General features: G+C 40.9%; 2 protein-coding genes across 16 annotated transcripts in view; both read left to right on the top strand.

Moving 5' to 3' along the window:
* The window catches only part of LOC118275826 (AMP deaminase 2), a 41868-nt gene extending 32956 nt beyond the window's left edge, over positions 1 to 8912 (top strand). For 7 of the 14 annotated variants that reach the window (XM_050695442.1, XM_050695447.1, XM_050695448.1 and 4 more), the window contains 8 exons: positions 247 to 410; positions 684 to 807; positions 1177 to 1343; positions 1591 to 1711; positions 2107 to 2280; positions 2438 to 2548; positions 2849 to 2986; positions 7898 to 8912. In XM_050695442.1, coding sequence (XP_050551399.1) covers positions 247 to 410; positions 684 to 807; positions 1177 to 1343; positions 1591 to 1711; positions 2107 to 2280; positions 2438 to 2548; positions 2849 to 2986; positions 7898 to 8017 — 1119 coding nt within the window. In that variant the 3' untranslated portion in view covers positions 8018 to 8912. Of the gene's footprint in view, positions 1 to 246; positions 411 to 683; positions 808 to 1176; positions 1344 to 1590; positions 1712 to 2106; positions 2281 to 2437; positions 2549 to 2848; positions 2987 to 3748; positions 5761 to 7125; positions 7160 to 7897 lie in introns of those variants that run through there. The other 7 variants (XM_050695450.1, XM_050695455.1, XM_050695456.1 and 4 more) reach the window with 2 other exon arrangements.
* A 330-nt stretch (positions 8913 to 9242) lies between these two features.
* LOC118275824 (AMP deaminase 2-like) lies at positions 9243 to 22082 on the top strand. 2 transcript variants are annotated; one of them, XM_050695457.1, is made up of 17 exons: positions 9243 to 9465; positions 11086 to 11242; positions 11471 to 11672; positions 11999 to 12094; positions 12431 to 12508; positions 12605 to 12806; positions 12917 to 13042; positions 13119 to 13317; positions 13402 to 13533; positions 13668 to 13831; positions 14028 to 14151; positions 19678 to 19844; positions 20133 to 20253; positions 20405 to 20578; positions 20713 to 20823; positions 21089 to 21226; positions 21909 to 22082. In XM_050695457.1, exons 1-17 carry the CDS (start codon positions 9341 to 9343, stop codon positions 21918 to 21920), a joined length of 2328 nt encoding a protein of 775 aa, XP_050551414.1. In that variant the 5' UTR covers positions 9243 to 9340; the 3' UTR covers positions 21921 to 22082. The 2 variants fall into 2 exon arrangements, with proteins under 2 accessions (XP_050551414.1, XP_035449806.2); XM_035593913.2 differs by lacking the exon at positions 11086 to 11242 and having other exon boundaries at positions 9294 to 9465.
* Positions 22083 to 22716: the final 634 nt, after the last annotated feature.

Raw genomic sequence — 22716 nt, 5'->3', positions numbered from 1 at the left:
TTTTCCATTAAATATTTAGACTGCAGAAACATTCTTCATTTACCTACTTGCTGTAGAGATTTCTGCAAATGACTTCTTTTCTTTCGCTCTGTCTGTAGTCTGAAGCTTTAGCTTAGTGAGGACTACTAGATGGTACATTATAAAGGTCAGATGAAGTCTAGCATAGATACACCTTATGCCAGCAATAATCATATTCCTCTAATTATTGGTCTGCATTAAACTAAATACATTCTTCTTCTTCTCTAGGAAGTAGCATCCGATCTAGAAGAGTCCAAGTACCAGAACGCAGAGCTGCGTCTGTCGATCTACGGCAAGAGTCCAAGCGAGTGGGCCAAGCTGGCCAAGTGGGCCATCCAGTACAACGTCTACTCCGACAACGTGCGCTGGCTCATACAGATCCCACGACTATAGTTAGTAGACTATTTTGTACTTTAATTAGTATGCCAGAGAGTTTATTTTCAGCTGAATGGAATATCTAATATTCTTGAAACCTTCAAGAAACAAGCATCAGCACCATCTAAGTGTCCTCTTAGACGGTGCTGATTGCTTACTATCAAGCGATCCATTTGTCTATCCATCCATTGTATTGTAAAAACAATCAAATTGTTTTAAATCGTTACTAAATTCATCATAGTCGCTCCTTCCTTCTACTGTTTCTTTAACAATAACGTTATCTATTTCAGCGATATCTTCAAGTCCAACAAGATAATGACCAACTTCCAAGAGTTCCTGAGCAACATCTTCCAGCCGTTGTTCGAGGTCACCAGGGACCCCAACAGCAACTACGAACTGCACAAGTTTCTTACTGTAAGTTTTTTTTACTTGTTAATTCACATCACATCAACAGCCTATAAGTAGTCACTGCTGATCAAAACATCCCACGGAAAAGGTTTTAGCATTAATCACCTCGCTTACTAAATCCGGATTGGCGATTTCAAATATTTATAATTAGAAATTATGACCAGAAGTTTCCTCACATCTATTCCTTCACCGTTTGTTAGAAACAAGTTAATAAACTTACAAGTAGTCATGGATTTTAATGCTGTTTCCTACATAATGAAGTGTTTCCACTAAGTAGATAATTCCAATTTTTTTCCACAATTTATACATACAACAACTTTTGCTAGAATTTTCAAAAAAAAATCTGATTACGAATTATGTATTTGTATCTTGCAGCACGTAGTGGGTTTCGACAGCGTAGACGATGAGTCGAAGCCAGAGAATCCAATGCTGGACGCTGACGCCAAGAGCCCCGAGGAGTATGATGATGAGGAGAATCCGCCGTACGCGTACTACCTGTACTACATGTACGCCAACATGACTGTGCTCAACCACTTCAGGAAGTAAGTATACTGTTCCACTGTTTAAAAAGGTCTGTTTCGTCTGGAGAATAAAAGGACACTCTTACCAACGTAAGCTACCTCTCTATTTTCATAACAATAGTCATTTTCCATTTATATTTTTTCACTGGACATGAATGTTAATAAGTTTGCGGGTTCTGCGGTGTCCCTGTATTCCTACTTCACCAGTAGTCGCTGACATTTCAAATTTCGTTGATTTGTTTACTAAAACTGGTTTCTCTGTCGACAGGGAGCAAGGATTGAACACCTTCGTGCTACGCCCTCACTGCGGTGAGGCAGGTCCAGTGCAGCATCTTGTCTGCGGGTTCCTGCTCGCTGAGAACATCTCTCACGGACTGCTGCTTAGGAAGGTAAATCTAAAGTCCTCTTAACAGCCTCACATGAATTTTCTTTAAGACCTTCACTCTAAAATGAGAGGATGTAACCTCTCAGGTCGTTGTAGACCACCAACATCAGTCCGTGAAAGACCACTACTGGACTTTGGAACTTTCCTACAAAGAGGGGCTTATCATAATCTTCACGCGTGGTAAGGTAGAAGGTCGTAGATTAAAGTTCCAGGTTTACAAGAGCTGCTGGTCGATCTCTATTAAATAAATATGTAATCTCTTAGTCGGCTTATACCACCACGCGAGAAGAACTAAGAGTGGTGATAGTAATACGTTTATCACCATCCACACTACGAGTAGATATGATGATCAATTATCTCGACTTACTTTACAATAACTCCCCCCTCCCTCTCCCCCAGGTACCAGTCCTCCAGTACCTGTACTACCTGGCCCAGATCTACATCGCGATGTCTCCGCTCAGCAACAACTCTTTGTTCCTCAACTACCACCGCAACCCTCTGCCGGAGTTCCTGGCCCGAGGGCTCTGCATCACGCTCAGTACTGATGATCCGCTGCAGTTCCACTTCACCAAGGTAAGGATGCTTTTTAATTAGGTACTAGGTATAATAACATTGGAATTCAACAACAGAATAAAATCTGCATCACAGCTAGTAAATGCAGTACATTTGATCAGTTTCGAAAAAGTTGTATTGGAACTATTTGTTTGAAACCCCGTGTCCTCGTCCGCAGGAGCCGCTGATGGAGGAGTACAGCATCGCGGCGCAGGTGTGGAAGCTCAGCTCCTGCGACATGTGCGAGCTCGCCAGGAACTCCGTGCTCATGTCCGGGTTCCCGCATGAGGTATGTGCATAATTGCTGATTGGCAAAATCAAGGTGCAAAGGAGTAAAGTTGTTTTCATTTGGTTCAAATACCAAATCATCATTTGATGGAAGACGGCTATTGTTGCACAAATGTTTTTCAATGATTTTATCCATAATCCTCTCATCAATCTGGTCTCAATTATTCAGATCCTGGACGTGTCGAGAATTTTTTACAAATTACCTGTCAGATAAAACATGACGAATATATTGTTTTCGATGAGAGGGTGGGCTTCCTCAAGGCACCATTATGGGTCCTATTCAATTCAATTCTTTTACCAGATGAAGCAGTACTGGCTGGGGCCGAACTACATGAAGGAGGGGGTGGCGGGCAACGACATCACGCGCACCAACGTGCCCGACATCCGCATCTCCTTCCGCCACGAGACCCTGCTCGACGAGCTCACCAACATCTTCAAGGTAAAATAACTTCACGAACATTCCTTCTCTACCTGCCTACATACCGCATCTCTCGGGTTTGCACTTGCTTGGGGTTCATAGATTTAAAGTGTTAGGCTTTATGGCACTTATATCAATCACTCCAATAGCCATCCCTTTCTATATTGACTTATATGGATCACTCCAATAGTCATCCCTTTCTATATTGACATAGGTTTATAAGTTAGTTCGAGTATGTTCATTTGTCCTGAAGTGATAGAAATACACACAAAATCAAGTTCTCAAGTCATAAAGACGTTAAATATTATTATATATTCATATATATTCACCCAGCTGCATACATAATGCTTACACAGTAATAGTCATATAAATGATAAGTGATATTTATTTTTGCAAATAGGTTACAAGATAACACTTTTACACGTCAATCTCTAAAATAACTAGATGAGGTCGGCATTTCCTATCAGACTACTTGAAATGCCGAAACAAACTCAGAGGTGTCTTTTAAAGTCCATGAAGAGTAACTCACTGTTCTTGCACTATTAATGATATAATATTAATTGTCTACTAATAACAAATGCATGCTATTTAACTTGTAGCTAACCTGTTCACTCGTATGATTATCTAGTGTGCAGCGGTTACTCGTACTCGCTTTTGTCACTCTAATAAAATAACTTGCATGCATAATTAACTGCATGGTACACCCACTCAAAATGGTTCTCAAACCAGAGATTGTACAATGTGTGGTTGACGTAACTAATAAAGAAATAAATATAATTGCAGGACGGTATGTCAGCTCGGAGATAAACAACGTCCACAGACAGGACAGTGGATGAACAAACATACATTAATGTTTACTAAAGTCAAACTTAGACTGTATACTAACCAATTTAATTGTTTTTATATATAAATACGTAAAACCAGGGCTGCAGTGCCTCTAAATAAAAATGTTTAAAGTAAGGATAGACCCTATAGTTGACCCCTTGTGATAACTAGGCGAAAATGAAAGATTGAAAGTGCCATCGCATTGTTTTATAGAATGATCTGCTGCTCTTGAATTTATAGAAATTAAACAGATTTGTGGACTACGAATGTGGATGTACTACACGTCTGTACCCTTAGTACGAGTTTGCTAAAGTAATCCAAACGAGAGCACGTTCGGCGCTTCGATTGGTTGGTTTATTCGAGCCGGCCAATCAGAGCGCCGAACACACTCTCGTTTTGATTACTTCAAACGTATAGCAAACTCGTACTAAGGGTGCTGATGATGTAGCTGGACAAAGTCTTAATCTTACTATTGATATCCCAAAGTAGCTAAAATATTCGTTAGAAGACAAATATTTAAGATGGAGAGTTAAGTTACTAAACTGCCATGACATTTTGCATTTATTGTAGGAGAATTACATTTAGCGATTGAAGAGACTAACAACATTAAACCTATAAATGAGTTACTCGAGATTTTAATAAAAATTCTTGGCTATACCGATACATTCACATTCCTAGTTCATAACGTTTTCCAAATCTTACCTTATTACCTAACTAAGTAGAATTTATTGTGGAAGCTTTTTCAATTGTATCTACAATTTTATATACATTGTCATCAAGCCGCAGCTCACATTTCATCTTCTATAATAAAATCTATTTCGTAAGAAAGATCAACAATTTATAAACAAACTTCTTTTCATGAATTCTTTATATTTACTTCTGTTTAATCATTTTTACCATGTAACTCTCTTCTTGAACATTTGTAGTCTCTTTTACTCTTATAGATTATTACTACAATCTTCCTAAATTACTACTACTATTCCAAATCTTTTATCCATGGAAAGATTATGTTATTTTCCCTCTATGATCTTTCTCATCTTGTCTCTTTAAAATTCTGAGACGTCGACTTCTCCTGACTAACCTTCATCTATTTCTTTAAAAAAATAAATTTAACCTACTAACTTCTTGTCATTAATGAAAATTAATAACATTTCTACGAATTTATTCCTATTAATTAAATACATTTTTAATCTCACTTCCATCATCTCGAGTGTCTTACTAACAATACCTATTAGCTTAGCTTGCGTGAGCTGCCGGCCCTAGCTTTACTGGTTGTATAGTCTAACCATATGTGATCGTCTAACTTGTGTTACTGTAACCTTTAATATATTAATTATGTTAATGTTAATATCTATTGTATTTTTATTGTTATTGAAACTGTATTCAAGTGCTACATGTTGGTATATTTCAGTATAATTATTACCTTAATCAAAGCATTTGTTTTTTTTATTATAACTCTAATAAATACATACGAGATGGCTCGAACTTCATGCAATGCTGCTCATGATTATAAGCCCCTAGCACGACTTGAAACCAGTCGAGTTACCTTGTAAAACAGTTACGTCAGAAAGTCGTTAAATACAATTAAGATATTAATTGATTTAAGAAATGTGATTTGAATACAGTTTCATTATAATATCTAACGCATTTTTGTGCTTCTGTTCAAATGGTATGCGATTGTGTCTGTACGTTTTGTGTGATGTTTTTAAACGTTAAATCAGAATCAACTTTTAATATTATTTATAATATGAAAGTGTTTTTAATACTTCCTTCAAGTTCTACCATTCCATCCTATCTCGGTAACTAATGTCCCAAAATTTTAAGCCGCATAGCATTTGCATGGAATAATGTAGTGTCGTACTTAACACTACTTGTGTAATTATGTTTATATATAGGTACCAATATTTATAAACCATGATTATAAAATATACATGTTATCATTGTTGAAAATAAACAAAAATCATATTGAATGCGTTTTCTTATTACTTACAAACATACTTTTGTAACAAAATCTAGGTAGGTATTTCTATACATATAGTACTTACCTATACCGTTAAACACTAGGTACAGAAATCAAAGACCTAAATAATATAAGTCCCTATTGACTGCGAAAACTAATAAATATTTTTGAAATACAAAACATAATGACTGAGAATTAGGTCAAATTGACCCGAATAACAACACACAACATACATATAAGTAGTACAAAATACAGAAACAATAATAACAGGAAAGGTATTAGAGTCAGTTCATATCTGACGTAAAATACGTCGAGCGTATCATCGGTCGTACTGACGTATCATCGGTCGAGTGTGAACGGTCAAATTCTTTTCTATACATTTGCCTGATCCGGCGTTACGCGACGCATGTTCCGTCAGACCGACCCTTAGTTTAAAGAACTGGGGCCTTACACCCGTATTCACAAACGATACTATGCGGTCTCTTAGTGCGCGCGAGCGCACAGGGCCCCTAAATCTAATTCATAAACAATACTTGAGTGACAGCTGGTACTATGCGTCCTTCAAAATGAACGCACAGCTAAAGTAGCCTGCCAGCTGTTTTAAGCAACGCATAGCCATTGTCAATGGCAATAGATGTCACAAGGTTTATTTCTTGTTAGAGAAATATAAGTATTTTTCGGGCAGACAGACAGTTGTGTTTAGGGATCCCGATTTTGTTATTGTATCCATATTTGTGAATATAAAACCAACACAAATATTAACAAAATTGTTCTTGGATACCGGTAACTGTTTATGTTTTGACGTTGTTGTATGACAACTCAAAATTGTTCTTGGTTACCGGTAACTGTTTATGTTTTGACGTTGTTGTATGACAACTGATATGAACGTCAAGCAGCGACGTGAAATACGCAACATACGAGAACCAATCACAGAGCTCTATTCAACGCTACGGGTTTGCTTAGACAAGGGTCGCTTAAGTATCGTTTATGAATTGAAAGGCTTGCCAGATGTTACGCAGTGAGAAATGCCTTACATCGCAGAGCGTTGCTACTTCACTGAGGAAAGTATCGTTTGTGAATACGGGTGTTAGTCTGCTATTACAATTGTGTCAATTGGTCGACCATTGTTTGGTACGGGAGGGACGGAGCTATGTAGGTTGTATATCTCCTTCCCTCTTGCACTGCTCAATGATCTACCATTCTGACACAATTGTAATAGCAGACTAAGGCCCTTGGAATACACAAACTTTGTACGTCCTTAATAAAGGGCTTTAAAAGTTCAAATGGCCCCTTTAGATCAATCCTCTCTTATGCCAATTAATAGTAGGCCCAACATGACAGTTATGTATTTAACCAATGAAATGTTTGTCTGTAGCTAAAGCAGTGTGGCACACCTCTCTTCTTCTAAGGTACACGGTGTGGTGTGTGGTGTGGTTACTCCATCGTCTGTGTCTCTCTACCACAGCTTCCCAGGAATTATGAGAGAAGGACTATTTACCTATCTTCGAGGGAAAAGTGTCAATTGAAATGCGTTGATTAGGTGGCGCCACTGTAGCAATTGGACGTCTACGTTAAAGATAACTTATTAACTTTTAATTAGTTTTTGTACTAGGAATGCTCACTGAAATAAAACCAGCATCTGTATTAAGTATAAGAACTTAATTAACAATTAGCTAAAAATAAGCGCCTATGGAAAATGTGGTCTTCATCAGATCGGATTGTTACAAACATTTTGCTACTAGTGGCGCCATCTAAGGAGTTGGTACATTTTAACGGACACTTATTCTTATGCAGAAATGATTTATGTTCCTTATCTCATTACTTCATGACAGTTTCCATAAGACGAAATTGAAGTTATATTTATCAGTGGTAATAAACATTTCCCGCTTTATTGTGTGGTGTGTTAATACATCTAATTTGTGTCTACATTTGTCTAATTTGTTAAACTTTATAAAGTCTAGCTTTGAACGTTCTAATTTCGGATATATGTGAGGTAAGTATTTGAAAAAAGGCTCATGATTTACACCATTAAACGAACATCATTTCAACCAAAGGTTATCATGATCCATAACCTAATTCAAAACTGTTTTAAGAAAGTTTTAACTTTTTAAAGTAGCTAGCTTATGATTGTGTTTACTATTTTACAGAGTCGTTTTGCCCTGCCCGAAGCACCACTGACGACGAATGGGGCCAACGGCGGCGTATCTCCAGCTATCCCTAACTTCGCAGCTCCTATAGTCAGCCTTAAACGACCATCGCTTGTGTAGAGCGTCCACCAAAATAAATAAAATTAACAGCTTTGCATCCTATGTATCGTCACGCTTTTAATCCCCGAAGGGGTAGGCAGAGGTGCACATTATGGCTCGTAATGCCACTGTATAAAATGTGCACCCATTTCCCAACCCAATAATCATTAATGAATTGAAATCAGATGCAATAAGTTTATCTACCTCAAATTCCTTAATTTTGCACCAATTATTTTAACTTTAAATAGGACCTTGAATGCCGACAAAAAACTCTTGATGGCAAATCGTCCGCTAGTGTGACCCATACGTTGTCCTTATTACGTTCAGTGTAAAAATATTTCCTATTAAATCCAGCTTCCTCGTTACTGTATAGGTGGTACTCCTATATTCTAGCCTAGACCCCTTAGTATGAGTTTGCTTGACGTTTTAAATAATCGAAAAGAAAGCGCGTCTGGCACTCTGATTGGTTGGTTTACTCGAGTCGACCAACGAGAGCGCCGCACGCGCTCTCGTTTCGCTTACTTCAAATGTAAAGTAAACTCGTACTTAGGGTTCTGAATAAAATCTTACAGGCTATATCTACGTAGGGTAGGCTGGCACCTAGCCTGTTTCATAGCCATACTTGGATCACTTTGCACTTACACTTTTATCTGAATAATAACGTTAAATAAACTGCATTTTTATTGTAAACTATTTAGATTTTTGTTATTTACCAACTCGTGTTTAAGTTTTGTTTATCGTCGAAGTATTCTAGTTACAAAAATAGATGATGTCTGGTAGTTCAGCATTATTTAGTATTGGCTGCCGTAAGATATCTTGATAGTGCCTATGCTGATTCAAAATGTAGATATATCTAAGTATATATTTTAGAATAATGTATAATCAACTACTTACTTAATAAAAATCTTGTGAAACATTTTGTTGTTTTATTTTAAGATAATTATGAAAATTCCCCTTAAGCAATGCAATAATATCTACAGAGAAACAGTCAAAGTTAGTAGACGTGAGGTTAAGTCCAGAAGTTGGGATCGTCATAATGTTACAGTCATTGATGGGGGAAGACTGGCTGACATGATGGCGTGAATGATAAAATGGTTTCCCACTCCACACCAGTCGCGCACGAGTAATATCATCCACTACAAGTACCTACAAGAGGTAGGGTACTCCGCGGAATCTGAGGACATAAACCTCCTTTCACAAATCTATAAACGAAAAAAAAAAACAACTCACTGTCAAAAAATGAGCAAAAAGGCAACAAAAATGTTTTGACACAATCGGATTTGACAAGTGCCGCGAAAATGGGATAAATCTTTTGTGTTGTAAAGAGAAATAAAAAATACAAGGATGATTAAGCGACCATCAGCCCACAGCCGGCCCAGCGTGCATGCTAGCACGTCGAAGGCTGCCAGGACTACTGTCCAGGGCCCACACAAGGAGTACAAGAAATGGACCAAGCCACGTCTTACCAAGTACCCTTCAATATCTTTTGCTTCTTTGAATTTGTAGGGTCGAAAATTCGTCAATCGAGGTTTTTTTTTTATTTTATGGGTAGAAAATCATCCAATGACTTCCCCCGTCTTGGGCGAGGCGAGAGGGAGTGTCAGACTCTTACTGAATTAAAATCACCCCGTTCCTACTCCTACTTGTCGAGCCGGAGCCCCAGTAAACCCTAGGTAGTCCGCAGCTCCGGATTAGGCGTCAGCCCTGTTGGGCCCCATCTGTGGTGGTCTGATGACTCTTTGAGGCGCGCGCGGAACGCGACGCACCGCACACACGGTTCTGGTTCTGGGCAGGCGGCGAGCTACCCTTGCTAGCCATCCGCAGACCCGCACTTACGGTAGCCGGAGTCGCGCGATCCCCGAAGCCCGGGTCAATCGACGCTACAAGGACTATTAGGGTTTACAAAAAATAGTATTCTCTTTTTCCTGATCTCATACTCATCTATACATAGTATAAAACAAAGTCGCCCATTTTGTCTGTAGTCTCTTCGTATGCATAAAACTTTAAAACTACACAACGGATTTTGATGCGGTTTTCACTAATAGAAAGAGTATTTTCTCCGACAGGTTTTTATATATAATTGAAATACATTGAAACTATATTAGCTGAGTTATAGCGATTTATGTCCAAGAAGTCAGAAAAAAAATCTAATTGAAGATTGCATTTGTGCGTGCGCCGCTTATACCATTGGATACAAGTAAGAACAATGTATAGCAAAAACATTGGTCTTTATTAGTTCTACAAAAAAGTCCGCGATGACATATATCCAGCTTTTTTATTTAAGTCACAAAAACTACTTTTCTGTATTAAAAAAACATTTAATTCGTTGGGTGATGTTTAACTGGTGATATAACCAATAATACATATATCCTTATCATAATAAGTAAGTTCATCATCACGAGCATTTAATTTAGATTATTTTTGCAGTTTACAGTGTGTTATTTAGACATATACTTTAGGAGATATCACGATATTAGTATTGCGGCACGGTACGGGCCGGCCGCGGCGGCGGGGGCAGCGTCCCTATAAATAGCGCGTCGGCGGCAGCGGCTCCCCATTAGCACTTTGAAAGTAATAAAATGTAGAATGTAAATAATTTAAAAAGTAAACAAGAAAATAATAGTTAGATGTATATGTATAACAAAAGTAGATAAGTACATAAAAAAAAACAAAAAATATAAAAAAACGGTACATAAAAAATAAATAATATTAAAAAGTAGGTACTACGACTTTGATCTATACATATAAGACAAAAAAAAATCTGTACATTACTTAAATATTTTTTCCAAAAACTGATAGGGGGGGCGATCAAAGAAGAGTCACAGAAACCAAAAAACATTTTAATATTTTAAACGCGGTTAAGGGAAAGAGAAGTTATTGTGAATTGAAAATTAGTATCCAATATGTGTTGGTGCGTTGACTGTATTTGTCGAAGTAGCGGGATACACGCAAACGAAGTTGCGCGGGTCAGCTAGTATGTTATAAAGGAAATGTAGAGCACTTTCAAAGTAAGAAAGTTATTTGATATGCAGGTAGGTCCATAAGGCCAACAGAACAGTTTAGTCTGTAATGAAGAGTAATATTGTCAGAGACCTGACGGGCCCCTCGGCTCCAGACCTGAAGGAGATGAGTCGAGCGGCCGCCCGCAACTGCGCACGCACACACGTGCGCCCGCCCGGGGACAGCACCAACACCGACGAGGTGCGCTTCCAACGCGTCTCCGTCAGTGGGATACACGTTACTGGGGTAAGGACTGTTCTCCTGGTCATATACATCATCAGGACTTTATATCACAGATTTCTTCTACTTCAATTTTAAATAAATCTGGCTTAGCTTAGGGCGCGTAGATGGCTAGGTAAAAAACGAAGATTCAAACTCAATTTACCAGACACACATGATTTTCCCAGAAACATTTAAGGAAACTTTTACACATATACTAAATGTTAATAAAATAGCGACACATTTCGTACATAGGTGCCGCTGGAGGACTTGATCCGGTCCGCACAGTTGCTGCTCCAGGCTCTGACGTACCGGCAGCGGTACATGACCCAGTCCCACCAGTACTTCTCCCCGTTGGTGGATAACTACCTGCGCAACCAGAAGCGCCGGGAGACTTACTCCAGTATTAAGCTTCAACTTTCTGACTACGACGAAACCAATGCCATTAACTTGGATAGTAAGATTTATTTTTTATTTTTTTACGAAATAAACCGGTCAACGGTCACACGGATCACCTGATGGTAAGCAATCGCCACCGCCCATGGATACTTGAAACACCAAAGGCTTTACAAATGCGTAGCCGGCCTTTTGGGGGTTAGGAATTTAAGGATTGTTGGGGAATCGGGGATTGGAAAGATTGGGAAGATTGGGAAGGGGGTAATTGGGCTTCCGGTAACCTCACTTTGTTTACTGTGAACTATTTTATTACCTACTGTAACCTTGTATGATTCTCATGAATGGTGGAGATTAAATTGTGATACAGTATACAGTGCATTCGTGCAGGTACGCTTGCTGACCATTACATGCATCTGACGACGTGCTCCTCTGACGAGCTGGTGCCGCCAATGAAAGTCAGTCCTCAGGTCTCGGACGCTAGAAGTAAGTACTTTGAATATAATTGATTTCTACTCCCACCTGATGTAGACCCCCTAGAGAGACTATCTAGAGAGGAGAAAGCAACAGCATAATATCTTCAGTGACCTGACGGCTACCACCAGTTTGTGGGCCGCCCCTAAGATGACCCACTGACTGGATTTTCCTTTACCTATCTATATTTTACCGTAAATGTTATACCTATCGAATTAACTACAAACTCTAACTCTAACGCCGACATACTGTTTTTGTTTATGAGCCCCTGCCTTGGCTGAAACTAGTCGAGCACAAACTAATTATGTGAGTAAGCAGTAGTACTTAAGATTGTTATTTGTTGTGCAGTGACAATGGCGAATATTAAAAATCCGGACGCGCTACGAGGTGCCACCGAGAGCTACGAGGAGCTGCCGGCTATATCAAGTACATTATATTCCTGTATAATATTTAAATGAGTATAAATAGTTTTTTATACCACCTCATACTACTGGTTACTCCAAATGGTTTCTTTATCACCAGAAATATTGTCAATCGATCCCTGGTCGGTGCCTCACCCCACGGACACTCACTTCGTCTGCCAGTGGGAAAACGGTGTAATGGTGATCTACCGCAACCCGCTCGACGTGGAGGCCCACGCTCCACTGCCCTACGAGGCCATATCCTTCCAGGAGTTCGCAGCTGACCTGGCTAACCTACAGTCCATGATCTGCGACGGTCCACTGTAAGCATTATTTAACTTTGGCTGACATCAAATCTACTCACCAACAGTCTGTATAAGGCATTGCCACTTCAACGGCAATTATGTGTGTTAAATATTCTATTGTCTTCTAGCAAATCGTTCTGCTACCGTCGGCTGTCGTACCTGTCGTCCAAGTTCAAGATGCACGTGCTGCTCAACGAGCTGCATGAGCTGGCGCTGCAGAAGGCCGTGCCGCATCGAGACTTCTACAATGTCAAGTGAGAGTTCAACAATATTCTGTTTTGTTTAAATATGTTTTCGATTCAAGAAGACTGTGTTTACTGTCTTACCCAGGAAAGTGGACACTCACATCCACGCAGCATCCTGCATGAACCAGAAGCATCTGCTGCGCTTCATCAAGCGGACCCTGAGGACTCAGCCTGATGAGGTGGTCGCCATGCGGGATGGGATGCCAGTTACGCTGAGGAACGTCTTCGAAGACATGTGTCTCGACGCTTACGACCTGAATGTGGATATCTTGGATGTGCATGCGGTAAAACGGGGTCCTTCTTTAGGGGAACATTTGTGATATGTATAAACCTTTTTAAGATAGTGTAGCTTAACCTGTTGTCGGCAGGACCGTAACACATTTCTTCGGTTCGACAAGTTTAATTCCAAGTATAACCCTATCGGTGAGAGCAGACTGCGCGAGGTCTTCCTCAAGACTGACAACCACATGAACGGGAAGTACTTCGCTAGCATTATTAAGGTACCTGCCTAAATTGAACGTTTCTTTATTCATTCACATTTGCACAAACTGTACGGATCGTTTACCATCTGGTCATCACGTTTATCATCCTTTTTTACCTTCCTCAGTACTAGTCTCCAATGTTTGATTTGTAGGAGGTGATGGGGGACCTCAAAGACAATAGGTACACGTACGCGGAGCCCCGCATCTCCATCTACTGTAAACGCTTCAATGAATGGAGCAAGCTCGCCTCGTGGGCGCTGAAGAATGACGTCCACTCGCCCCACGTACGCTGGCTCGTACAGGTGCCGAGGCTTTAGTAAGTACATTGTAGTTCTATGAGAACATTCTAATTTGTTTGATGGTAGTAAACCTTAAACAGGCAATAAAATAATGTTGCAAGATTACCTATAAGAAATTTTTTAAAACTCTATTATGTAGTCTATAACTAGTTTGAATGCCCAAACTTGGGTCCCAAAATCATTATTAATACTTTAATCTTAATCCCTTTTCAGCGACATCTACCGGTACAAGAAGTTGATAAAGAACTTCCAGGAGTTTTTGACAAACTTATTCGAGCCGCTATTCCTCGTCTCCGTGGATCCTAGCTCGGACCCGGATCTGCATAAATTTCTTTCAGTATGTCTAACTTTTCTTTACTATCATTGTAGGCGTAATGCTAACAAAACATATTAATTTTCTATTAGCCAGTTCTCAGGACCTATCTATCTAGATATCTCTGATCATCCTTTATCCATCCATTAAATTTATAATCTCCATTTACCGTGGGAGAGCCATGCTTCGGCACGAATGGGCCGGCTCGACCGGAGTAATACCACGGCCTCACAGAAAACTGGTGTGAAACAACGTTCACGTTGTGTTTCACCGAGTGAGTGAGGGTACCGGAGGCCCACCATTCCCCCTACGTAATGGCGCAGTTCAACTCAATTCGATTACCCCAGGAGGGTACCAGCTACACTGGAGAATCCCTCTCTGGACGTCCATACTCAGAGTTCAACCACCCTGAGCGTGGACGTCTAGGCCGCCCCACATCGTACTCTGGGGGGCAAAACTGCGCGCATTACAGCTCGAGGCAAGAGCAAAATAACTTCGGCACCCCCTGCCACGCTGAATGTGGACTTCTGCAACATCAGGGGAATCCATTCCAACCTTAACGCTGTCCACTACCATCTTGAGACAGCAAAGCCCGCCTTGCTCTTTTTAACTGAGACGCAGATATCGTCTCCGTTGGACACATCGTACCTCACCTACCCTGGGTATGGACTGGAGCATTCCTTCTTGCCTAGGGCCGGGGTATGCGTGTACATTAGAGACGATATCAGCTTTCGTCGCCTCAGAAATCTTGAAGGTAGGGACCTCTCCATCTTATGGCTGCGTGTAGATAACGACGACCACCCCCATGTCTATGCGTGCCTATACAGGTCCCATAGTGGTGATAGCGAGACTGACCGACTCATGGAACACATCCAGACGGCTGTAGACTCTGTACAAGGGCAGATACCCTCTGCAGAAGTCGTTCTACTTGGCGATTTTAACGCCCACCACGCCGACTGGCTTGGTTCTAGTAGAACTGACCACGCGGGGAGATCTGTCCACGACCTAGCCCTTGCTTCTGGCCTGACACAGCTGGTTACCGCGCCTACGCGCATCCCAGATGTGGAAGACCAGAGGCCTTCACTGTTGGACCTTCTGCTGACCTCTCACCCGGACGGCTACAGTGTGTCCGTTGTTGCTCCCCTAGGCTCATCGGACCATTGTCTCGTCCGGAGCTCTGTATCTTGGACGCGCTCGCCGTGTCTAGAAGATGCACGTCTTCGCCGCGTATGGCACTATAGGTCGGCAGACTGGGATGGGATGCGGTCCTTTTTTGCATCCTATCCTTGGAGACAGGTTTGCTTCTTGCAGGATGATCCCAACGCCGCTGCCGATTCTGTCGCCGATGTGGTGCTACAGGGGATGGAGCTGTTCGTCCCATCCTCTCTGGTCCCTGTCGGTGGCAGGTATCGGCCCTGGTTTGATTCGTCTTCCAGAAAGGCCTCACGCAGGAAGCGTGAAGCCTATCGAGCCTGGGCCGATGCGGTGGTGGCACGGGATGTAAATACCAGCACTTTTAAAAAGGAGTATAACTTTGCTTCCAAGTCCTTCAAAAGAGTTATTGCAGGGGCTAAGTCTCAGTACATCGGTAGAATTGGCGAGAAGCTTGAACGCCTTCCTTCGGGAACTCGTGCGTTCTGGTCGCTCGCCAAAGCTATCGAAGGCAATTTCTGCAGGCCGTCATTTCCACCTCTGCACATGGGGGGATTCGTTGGCTCATGGCGCAAGGGATAAAGCCCAACTTTTGGGTAAAATCTTTGCGTCCAACTCGACACTGGATGACGGGGGCGTGGGCCGCCTGCCGTGCCGTGGTGTGGGTGGCATATGCCAGATATCCAATTCCACCAGCGTTCGGTACGTTTGGCGCTCCTGTCCCTTGATGTCCAAAAGTCGAGTGGGCCCGACGGGATTCCACCCCTTGTGTTAAAGATGTGCGCTCCGGAGTTGGCACCAGTTTTAACACGTCTTTTTCGGCTCTCTTACTTTTTAGGCGTAGTACCGAAATCCTGGAAGACGGCCTTGGTCCACGCGATCCCTAAAAAAGGCGATCGAACAAATCCGTCCAACTACAGACCGATAGCCATAACTTCCTCTTCTCGAAAATAATGGAGTCCATTATTAACTGCCAGCTCTTGCGGTACCTAGAAGATCACCAACTACTCAATGACCGACAATACGGTTTTCGTAAAGGTCGGTCGGCTGGGGATCTTCTGGTTTACCTGACACACCGTTGGGCACAGGCGATCGAGTCTAAGGGGGAAGCGTTGGCAGTGAGCTTGGACGTGGCGAAAGCCTTCGACCGGGTTTGGCATAAAGCGCTTCTTTCGAAGCTTCCTTCCTATGGGCTTCCCGAGAAATTGTGCGAATGGGTCTCCTGCTTCCTTACAGACAGAAGCATTAAAGTCGTTGTCGACGGGGAATGCTCCGACTCTCTGTCTGTGAACGCAGGTGTCCCTCAAGGCTGCGTGCTATCACCTACCCTGTTCCTCATCCATATCAATGATATGTTGCAAATCAGCGGCATTCATTGTTATGCGGATGACAGTACAGGTGATGCCTATTATACCGGCCGCGCTAACATTTCTCGGGAAAACGTCATCGAAAGCCGAAACAGACTTGTGTCAGAAATCGAGACTTCTTTGCAGAGAATCTCAGATTGGGGTGAACTTAATCTGGTCCAGTTTAACCCTACTAAGACACAGGTCTGCGTGTTTACCGCTAAGAAACTACCGCTGGTCGTCTCACCTCAGTTTCAAAGTACCCCTCTGACTGCCTCAGCCGGTATTGGAATACTTGGCATCAACATTTCGAGCGACGTCCAGTTCCGTGGTCATCTGGAGGATAAGGCTAAATTAGCCTCGAAAAAGCTTGGTGTGCTCAACAGATCGAGGCAGTATTTCACTCCAGCCCATCGCCTGCTTCTATATAAGGCGCAAGTTCGGCCCCATATGGAATACTGCTCTCATCTTTGGGCGGGGGCACCCCAGTACCAGCTTCATCCTCTGGACCGCGTTCAGCGGCGTGCGGTTCGGATTGTTGAGTGTCAGGAAGTTTCAAACCGACTTGACACTTTGGCAATGCGTAGAGATGTAGCTTCCTTGTGCATTTTCTATCGCTTATACCACGGGGAGTGCTCTGAGGAATTGTTTGGTCTTATTCCTGCCGCTTCTTTTCGCCATCGACCCACACGACAGCATTTCCATCCCCACCATATAGATGGTTGGCAGGCCACAACTGTGCGCTTCTCGCGCAACTTTCTGCCTCGCACAGCAAAACTGTGGAATGAGCTGTCGTCGGCGGTATTTCCGAACCGATACGACCTTCAAACCTTCAAGAAAAGAGCACACTCCTTTTTAAAAAACAAAGGCCGGCAACGCACCTGTGACTCCTCTGGTGTTGCGGGTGTCCATGGGCGGCGCTGATCGCTTACCATCAGGTGACTCGTTTGCTCGTTTGCCTCCTATTCCATAAAAAAAAAAAAAAAAATCCTGATATATGCGTATTTATCGTAGTTTGTTCTCAAGTAAAGCGTTAAGTACACCTAGAAGTTTGGCTTGTAGGAAGAATTACTTTACTTACGGTGAAATACTCAAACGTCACTCAACTTTAAGACGCTCTCTAGAATATTTCTGTCTCTAAAAATTCTTTATAAAAGACAGAGATAGAAATATATTAAAAACTAGCTTTTGCCCGCGACTTCGTTCGCGTGGAATAGTGACTTCCGGCAAATTTTTGGTTTTAACCACATAGTTCCCGATCTCGCGGGATCTCTTCAAAAATGAGATGTGGAAGATATTCCAGGGAACTCTTCAAAAATCAACATAATGAGCTCTGCGTTTGAATTTAATAGATGTATACTCACTTAGGGCATTGAAAAAATAATTTAAAAACGGACTTAAACTAACTTAAAACTAAAGAAAGCTACGAATTACGAATTTATAACAATTAAAAAAGAAACTATATTACAACCTATCCTCTATGCTATAATAACCAAGCTTAAACTAAATAATTTAAAAGAAACGACTTAAATCTAATCTAATTAATTTATAAATTAGACTTACAATTTTATTAAAAAAACTAACCACAGTAACTACTAATAATCGATATCAAACTAAACCTACGTTAAATAGTTTAACCAAAAAACCAGGAAAACCCAACAAATAAACTTATTAATTGACAAATACAACGAAACCAATTTAGAATATACGAAACAGCAGGACCACTACAGACAAATAATCATACGACTGATAATACACTTTTTCTACGATAGTACCGAAGCGCTCGGCCGATACCCAACCAAATGAATGTAACGAAACCATAGCGCGATCAATTTCGATCCCAACGCCATCTATCGAGCATAAAGACAACTTGGATTACAGTAGAACTCCAATTATCCGAACTCCGACTATCCGAATCACAAAAATTGTCAAAAAAAGTCTAAGTGCGCTATTATTCTTCCCCCCCCCCCCCCCGCGAAGCCAGTGTTTGTCAAGTCTTGACTTGACTTGTCTTAACTTGCCGTTGTGCCTACGCAGACTTCCCCCGCAATTTAATTCAATAAAAAAATAGTGCAATATCAAAACGTAGCTTTTATTCTCTTCAATGGCAATTTTTTTGAAAAAATCCGATTATCCGAATATTTGATTATCCGAATGGGTCCCGGTCCCCATTAATTCGGATAATTGGAGTTCTACTGTATTTATTTATACTCCGTTCGGGCATTTTCTTTGTACTAAAAGTATAATTATATTGATATTATTTTTTTCTTACCTTTTTACTATTTATTTACTTTTTTTCGATGAATTAAAACAATAACATGAACCGAAGTCGTGTAACGATCGACATAGAATTATCTATACTCCGTTAGAGCATTTTCTTTGTACTAAATGTTTTATTATATTGATATTATTTTTTTCATACCTTTTTACTATTTATTTACTTTTTTTCGATGAATTAAAACAATAACATGAACTGAAGTCGTGTAACGATCGACATATAATTATTTATAAATAATTTATTTCTTATTTTTATTTTTTGATTTTTGAAATAAAAATATATCTATGTCCTTTCTAAGGTTCTAAACTATATCTGTACCAAATTTCAACCAAATCCGTCAAATAGTTGCGGAGATTAATGGTATAAGCATAGAATGTTCGACGTGATTCTTTAATTTGACATAACTTTTTTATTTATGAACCGATTGACATGAAACAAACACTAAATGTAAATTTAAGCATCCCACAATATATTCGTGAAAACCGCATCCAACTCGGATCAGCCGTTTCTGAGATTAGCGCGCACAGACGAACAGACAAACAGACAAACAGACAAACAGACAAAAAAAAAGTTAATTACATTTTTGGGTTCGACATCGACATAACAATAACCCCTGCTATTTTTTTTATTTTTATTTTCAATGTACAGACAGCACTTTTCTACGATTTTATTATATGTATAGATCAACTTAAAATTTAGTAGCGTTTCAGTATTCGGGCGTTGATAGTGGTAACGAAAAGCTACCGCGAATAACTTCCTATCTTAACTTTCCAGCACGTAATCGGCTTCGACAGCGTGGACGACGAGTCTAAGCCGGAGAACACGATGCTGCCGGCCGACATGAAGACTCCTGAGCAGTGGGATGATGAGGAGAACCCGCCGTACGCGTACTACCTGTACTACATGTACGCCAACATTTCTGTGCTCAACCAGTTGAGGAAGTAAGTTCCCTGCATCGGACTTCTTTCCTTCCTTAGATAAATAGAGGGAGAATTAGCCTTTTTATGATGGTGTCAGTGGCGTAACTATACCGTTCGTTGTATGAGCCCCTATTCCCAATATAAAAAATAATAGTTCGGATGACAATTTTTCAACAGGGCTAGGGGCCTCCAGGCTAGGGGCCCGAGGCATTTTGCCGGCTTGACACCCTTACGACACTGGATGCTGTCTATTTGGTGCTTTTTGAGCAGAAAAATTCACGTATGTCCCCATATTTTCTCAAATTTCAGAGAACAAGGCCTGAACACGTTCGCGCTTCGTCCCCATTGCGGCGAGGCAGGACCCGCTGTGCACATGTCTGTAGCCTTCCTGCTCGCTGAGAACATTTCTCACGGGCTAGTACTGAGAAAGGTAACTGCTTTATTCAAGTGAAAATGTACATCATTGACTTGAGACTGCCTATAATTTGGCTGTAATCCTGTGCATCATCATTATTCCTATCTTCCTCAATAGATTGTAAAGCTGTACTTATTACATATTGAATTCGGTTTCTCGTGTCCAGGTGCCAGTCCTCCAGTACATGTACTACCTGGCGCAGATCTTCATAGCTATGTCCCCTCTCAGTAACAACTCCCTCTTTCTGAGGTACCACCGCAACCCTCTGCCCGAATACTTCTCTAGAGGACTGAGGGTTACGCTCAGCACTGATGACCCGTTGCAGTTTCATTATACTAAGGTAATTGATTTCCTTGTGTATTCACTTTTAGAAGTTTTTCGACATCACATGAATTCAGAATTGTACATAAAATCATCAAGTTGTATCATAATCTCAATGTGACCGTTTCCTCATCCGTTTGACATTGCCTCCAGGAGCCGCTGATGGAGGAGTACAGCATCGCCGCTCAAGCGTGGAAGTTGAGCTCGTGTGACATGTGCGAGCTCGCCAGGAACTCTGTCATCATGTCCGGGTTCCCACACGAGGTGAGACATTGGGGTAACATCTCTAAGATGATAATAGTATCATCTTGGAGTCACCGGTCGACTCCATATTCTGTCTATCAAGCATACCACTGACCTGCTCTCTGGTATTCTATCTTATAATGTTTATCCAAAATGATTGCATTCACAGTCGTTTACTATTGACACTCATAAGAGTGCAATCAGCAGCTCCAAAGAACAAAATTATCTGTTTTTTTTTACTTTGGCTAATATTTGCTACAAAATGACCCGGTTACCTGGTGTACAGATGAAGCAGCACTGGCTGGGCGACGAGTACATGCAGGAGGGCCCCGAGGGCAATGACATCACGCACACCAACGTGCCAGACGTGCGCATCTCCTTCAGGCACGAGACGCTCATTGACGAGCTGGAGAACTTGTTCCGGGTGAGCTCATCTACTTGTCTCTTTACTTATAACATGGTTTTTTGTTAAGTGAAACCCGAAAGACTAGAGAAGGAAGTATAACAGCCAAACTCGTAAGTTGTGAATTAACAGCCAAGTGAACAGATGTCTGGATGCTAGTACAAATTTGCACCCCGTTCCGGAGCTGCGGACAACGTAACAGGTTACCGAGACTCCACCTCAAAGCAGGAGATGGAACGGGGTGGTTTTTAGTCATTAAAAGTCTGACACTCCCTTCCGGGAAGACGAAGAAGACATCGGATGATTTTCCGCCCTCAAAAAAGGGTGTTTTGCACCAAAGATGTGCTTTGCTACGTTGCTGTGGATGCGTTTGACTTCAACCAATTATATTCACACATAGTTGGAAGTGGTGGTGAAAGTTCGCACAGCATTTTTGCTGCGGAGCATCTTCGTAGCACAGATACGTAGCTTAAAAGCAGTGAAAACGGTCACATAGTTATATCTTCGTAACATATAGCTTAGCACATCTCTGGGAAAAGGACTCTTGTTGGGGTTCCTTTCGATACTTGTGAAATGCGGTGAAGTCGGTCAGATTACCTATGTTTTATTATTTGATTCACTTTATTTAAATAACTCAGGTTACCTACAAATATTTGTTTCATTGGTAATGTATTCGAAGTAAACCGTTTTTTTTTTCTTCCAGGCACCATTATAATAGAGGAAATAAGTAAGTAAGGGATTGATTACTCATTAACAAAACAGTACGTTCGGTGAAGTCTATTTATTTATTACGAAAACAAGTAATCGCGGCACTTTTATTATATGAATAATCACTGTAAATAGAAGTTGGTAGAATTAAAACAACATTATTACTGTTTCATGTTTTTTATTTATTTTTTTTACACCGAGTTTTATGACATTAATTTCTAAAGTACAATCGACTGATTTGAATCGTGATCCTCGTGTTTTGAATTCTTCAAAATAATAAAGTTTGTCACAGCGAACTTGTCCATAATTACATTTTATCAAATGAAATGAAACGAAGATAGCGAACATTAAAATGCACATAGGTACATTTTAAGCAAATTTCGCCATCGAAACCTTAAGACAAAGCAAAGTGGTGGGTCATAATTACAATAAGTCGATTGTACTTTCAATCAAGAACACTGGTCTATTCTATACATATAAAGCTAGGGAGTCTATTTGGTGTCGGGTAGGGATTGCGTTACACGTAGGTAGACATTATATTCATAACATTTAGGGATTTCGCTAGAAGGTAAAACAAAGAATAGTTTAAAGTATTCAACATACCAATTGTTATTTGCCAAAGAAAAATAACAAGAAATACTGATAACTTAAACTATTCCTTAGTAACGATTTTGTTCCGACAACAATTGCTAAGGTCTAGGTTAAGCAACCATTAAATGACTGAGTACGGCAGTTAGGTCTACATCCCAAATTACCTATGCAACGTAAGCACCAAACCATGACCTATTTATATGGTAATATCG

This window comes from Spodoptera frugiperda, chromosome 8, assembly GCF_023101765.2.
Source record: "Spodoptera frugiperda isolate SF20-4 chromosome 8, AGI-APGP_CSIRO_Sfru_2.0, whole genome shotgun sequence".
Lineage (NCBI taxonomy): Eukaryota > Metazoa > Arthropoda > Insecta > Lepidoptera > Noctuidae > Spodoptera > Spodoptera frugiperda.
This window is presented reverse-complemented; position numbering and strand designations above follow the sequence as displayed.

Coding starts and splice junctions, on each gene's coding strand:
- LOC118275824 (XM_050695457.1), top strand. CDS start 9,341: ATGATTAAGCGACCATCAGCCCACAGCCGGCCCAGCGTGCATGCTAGC. Junction 13,318..13,401: donor ATATCTTGGATGTGCATGCG/GTAAAACGGGGT, acceptor TGTTGTCGGCAG/GACCGTAACACATTTCTTCG. Junction 14,152..19,677: donor ATCTGCATAAATTTCTTTCA/GTATGTCTAACT, acceptor TTAACTTTCCAG/CACGTAATCGGCTTCGACAG.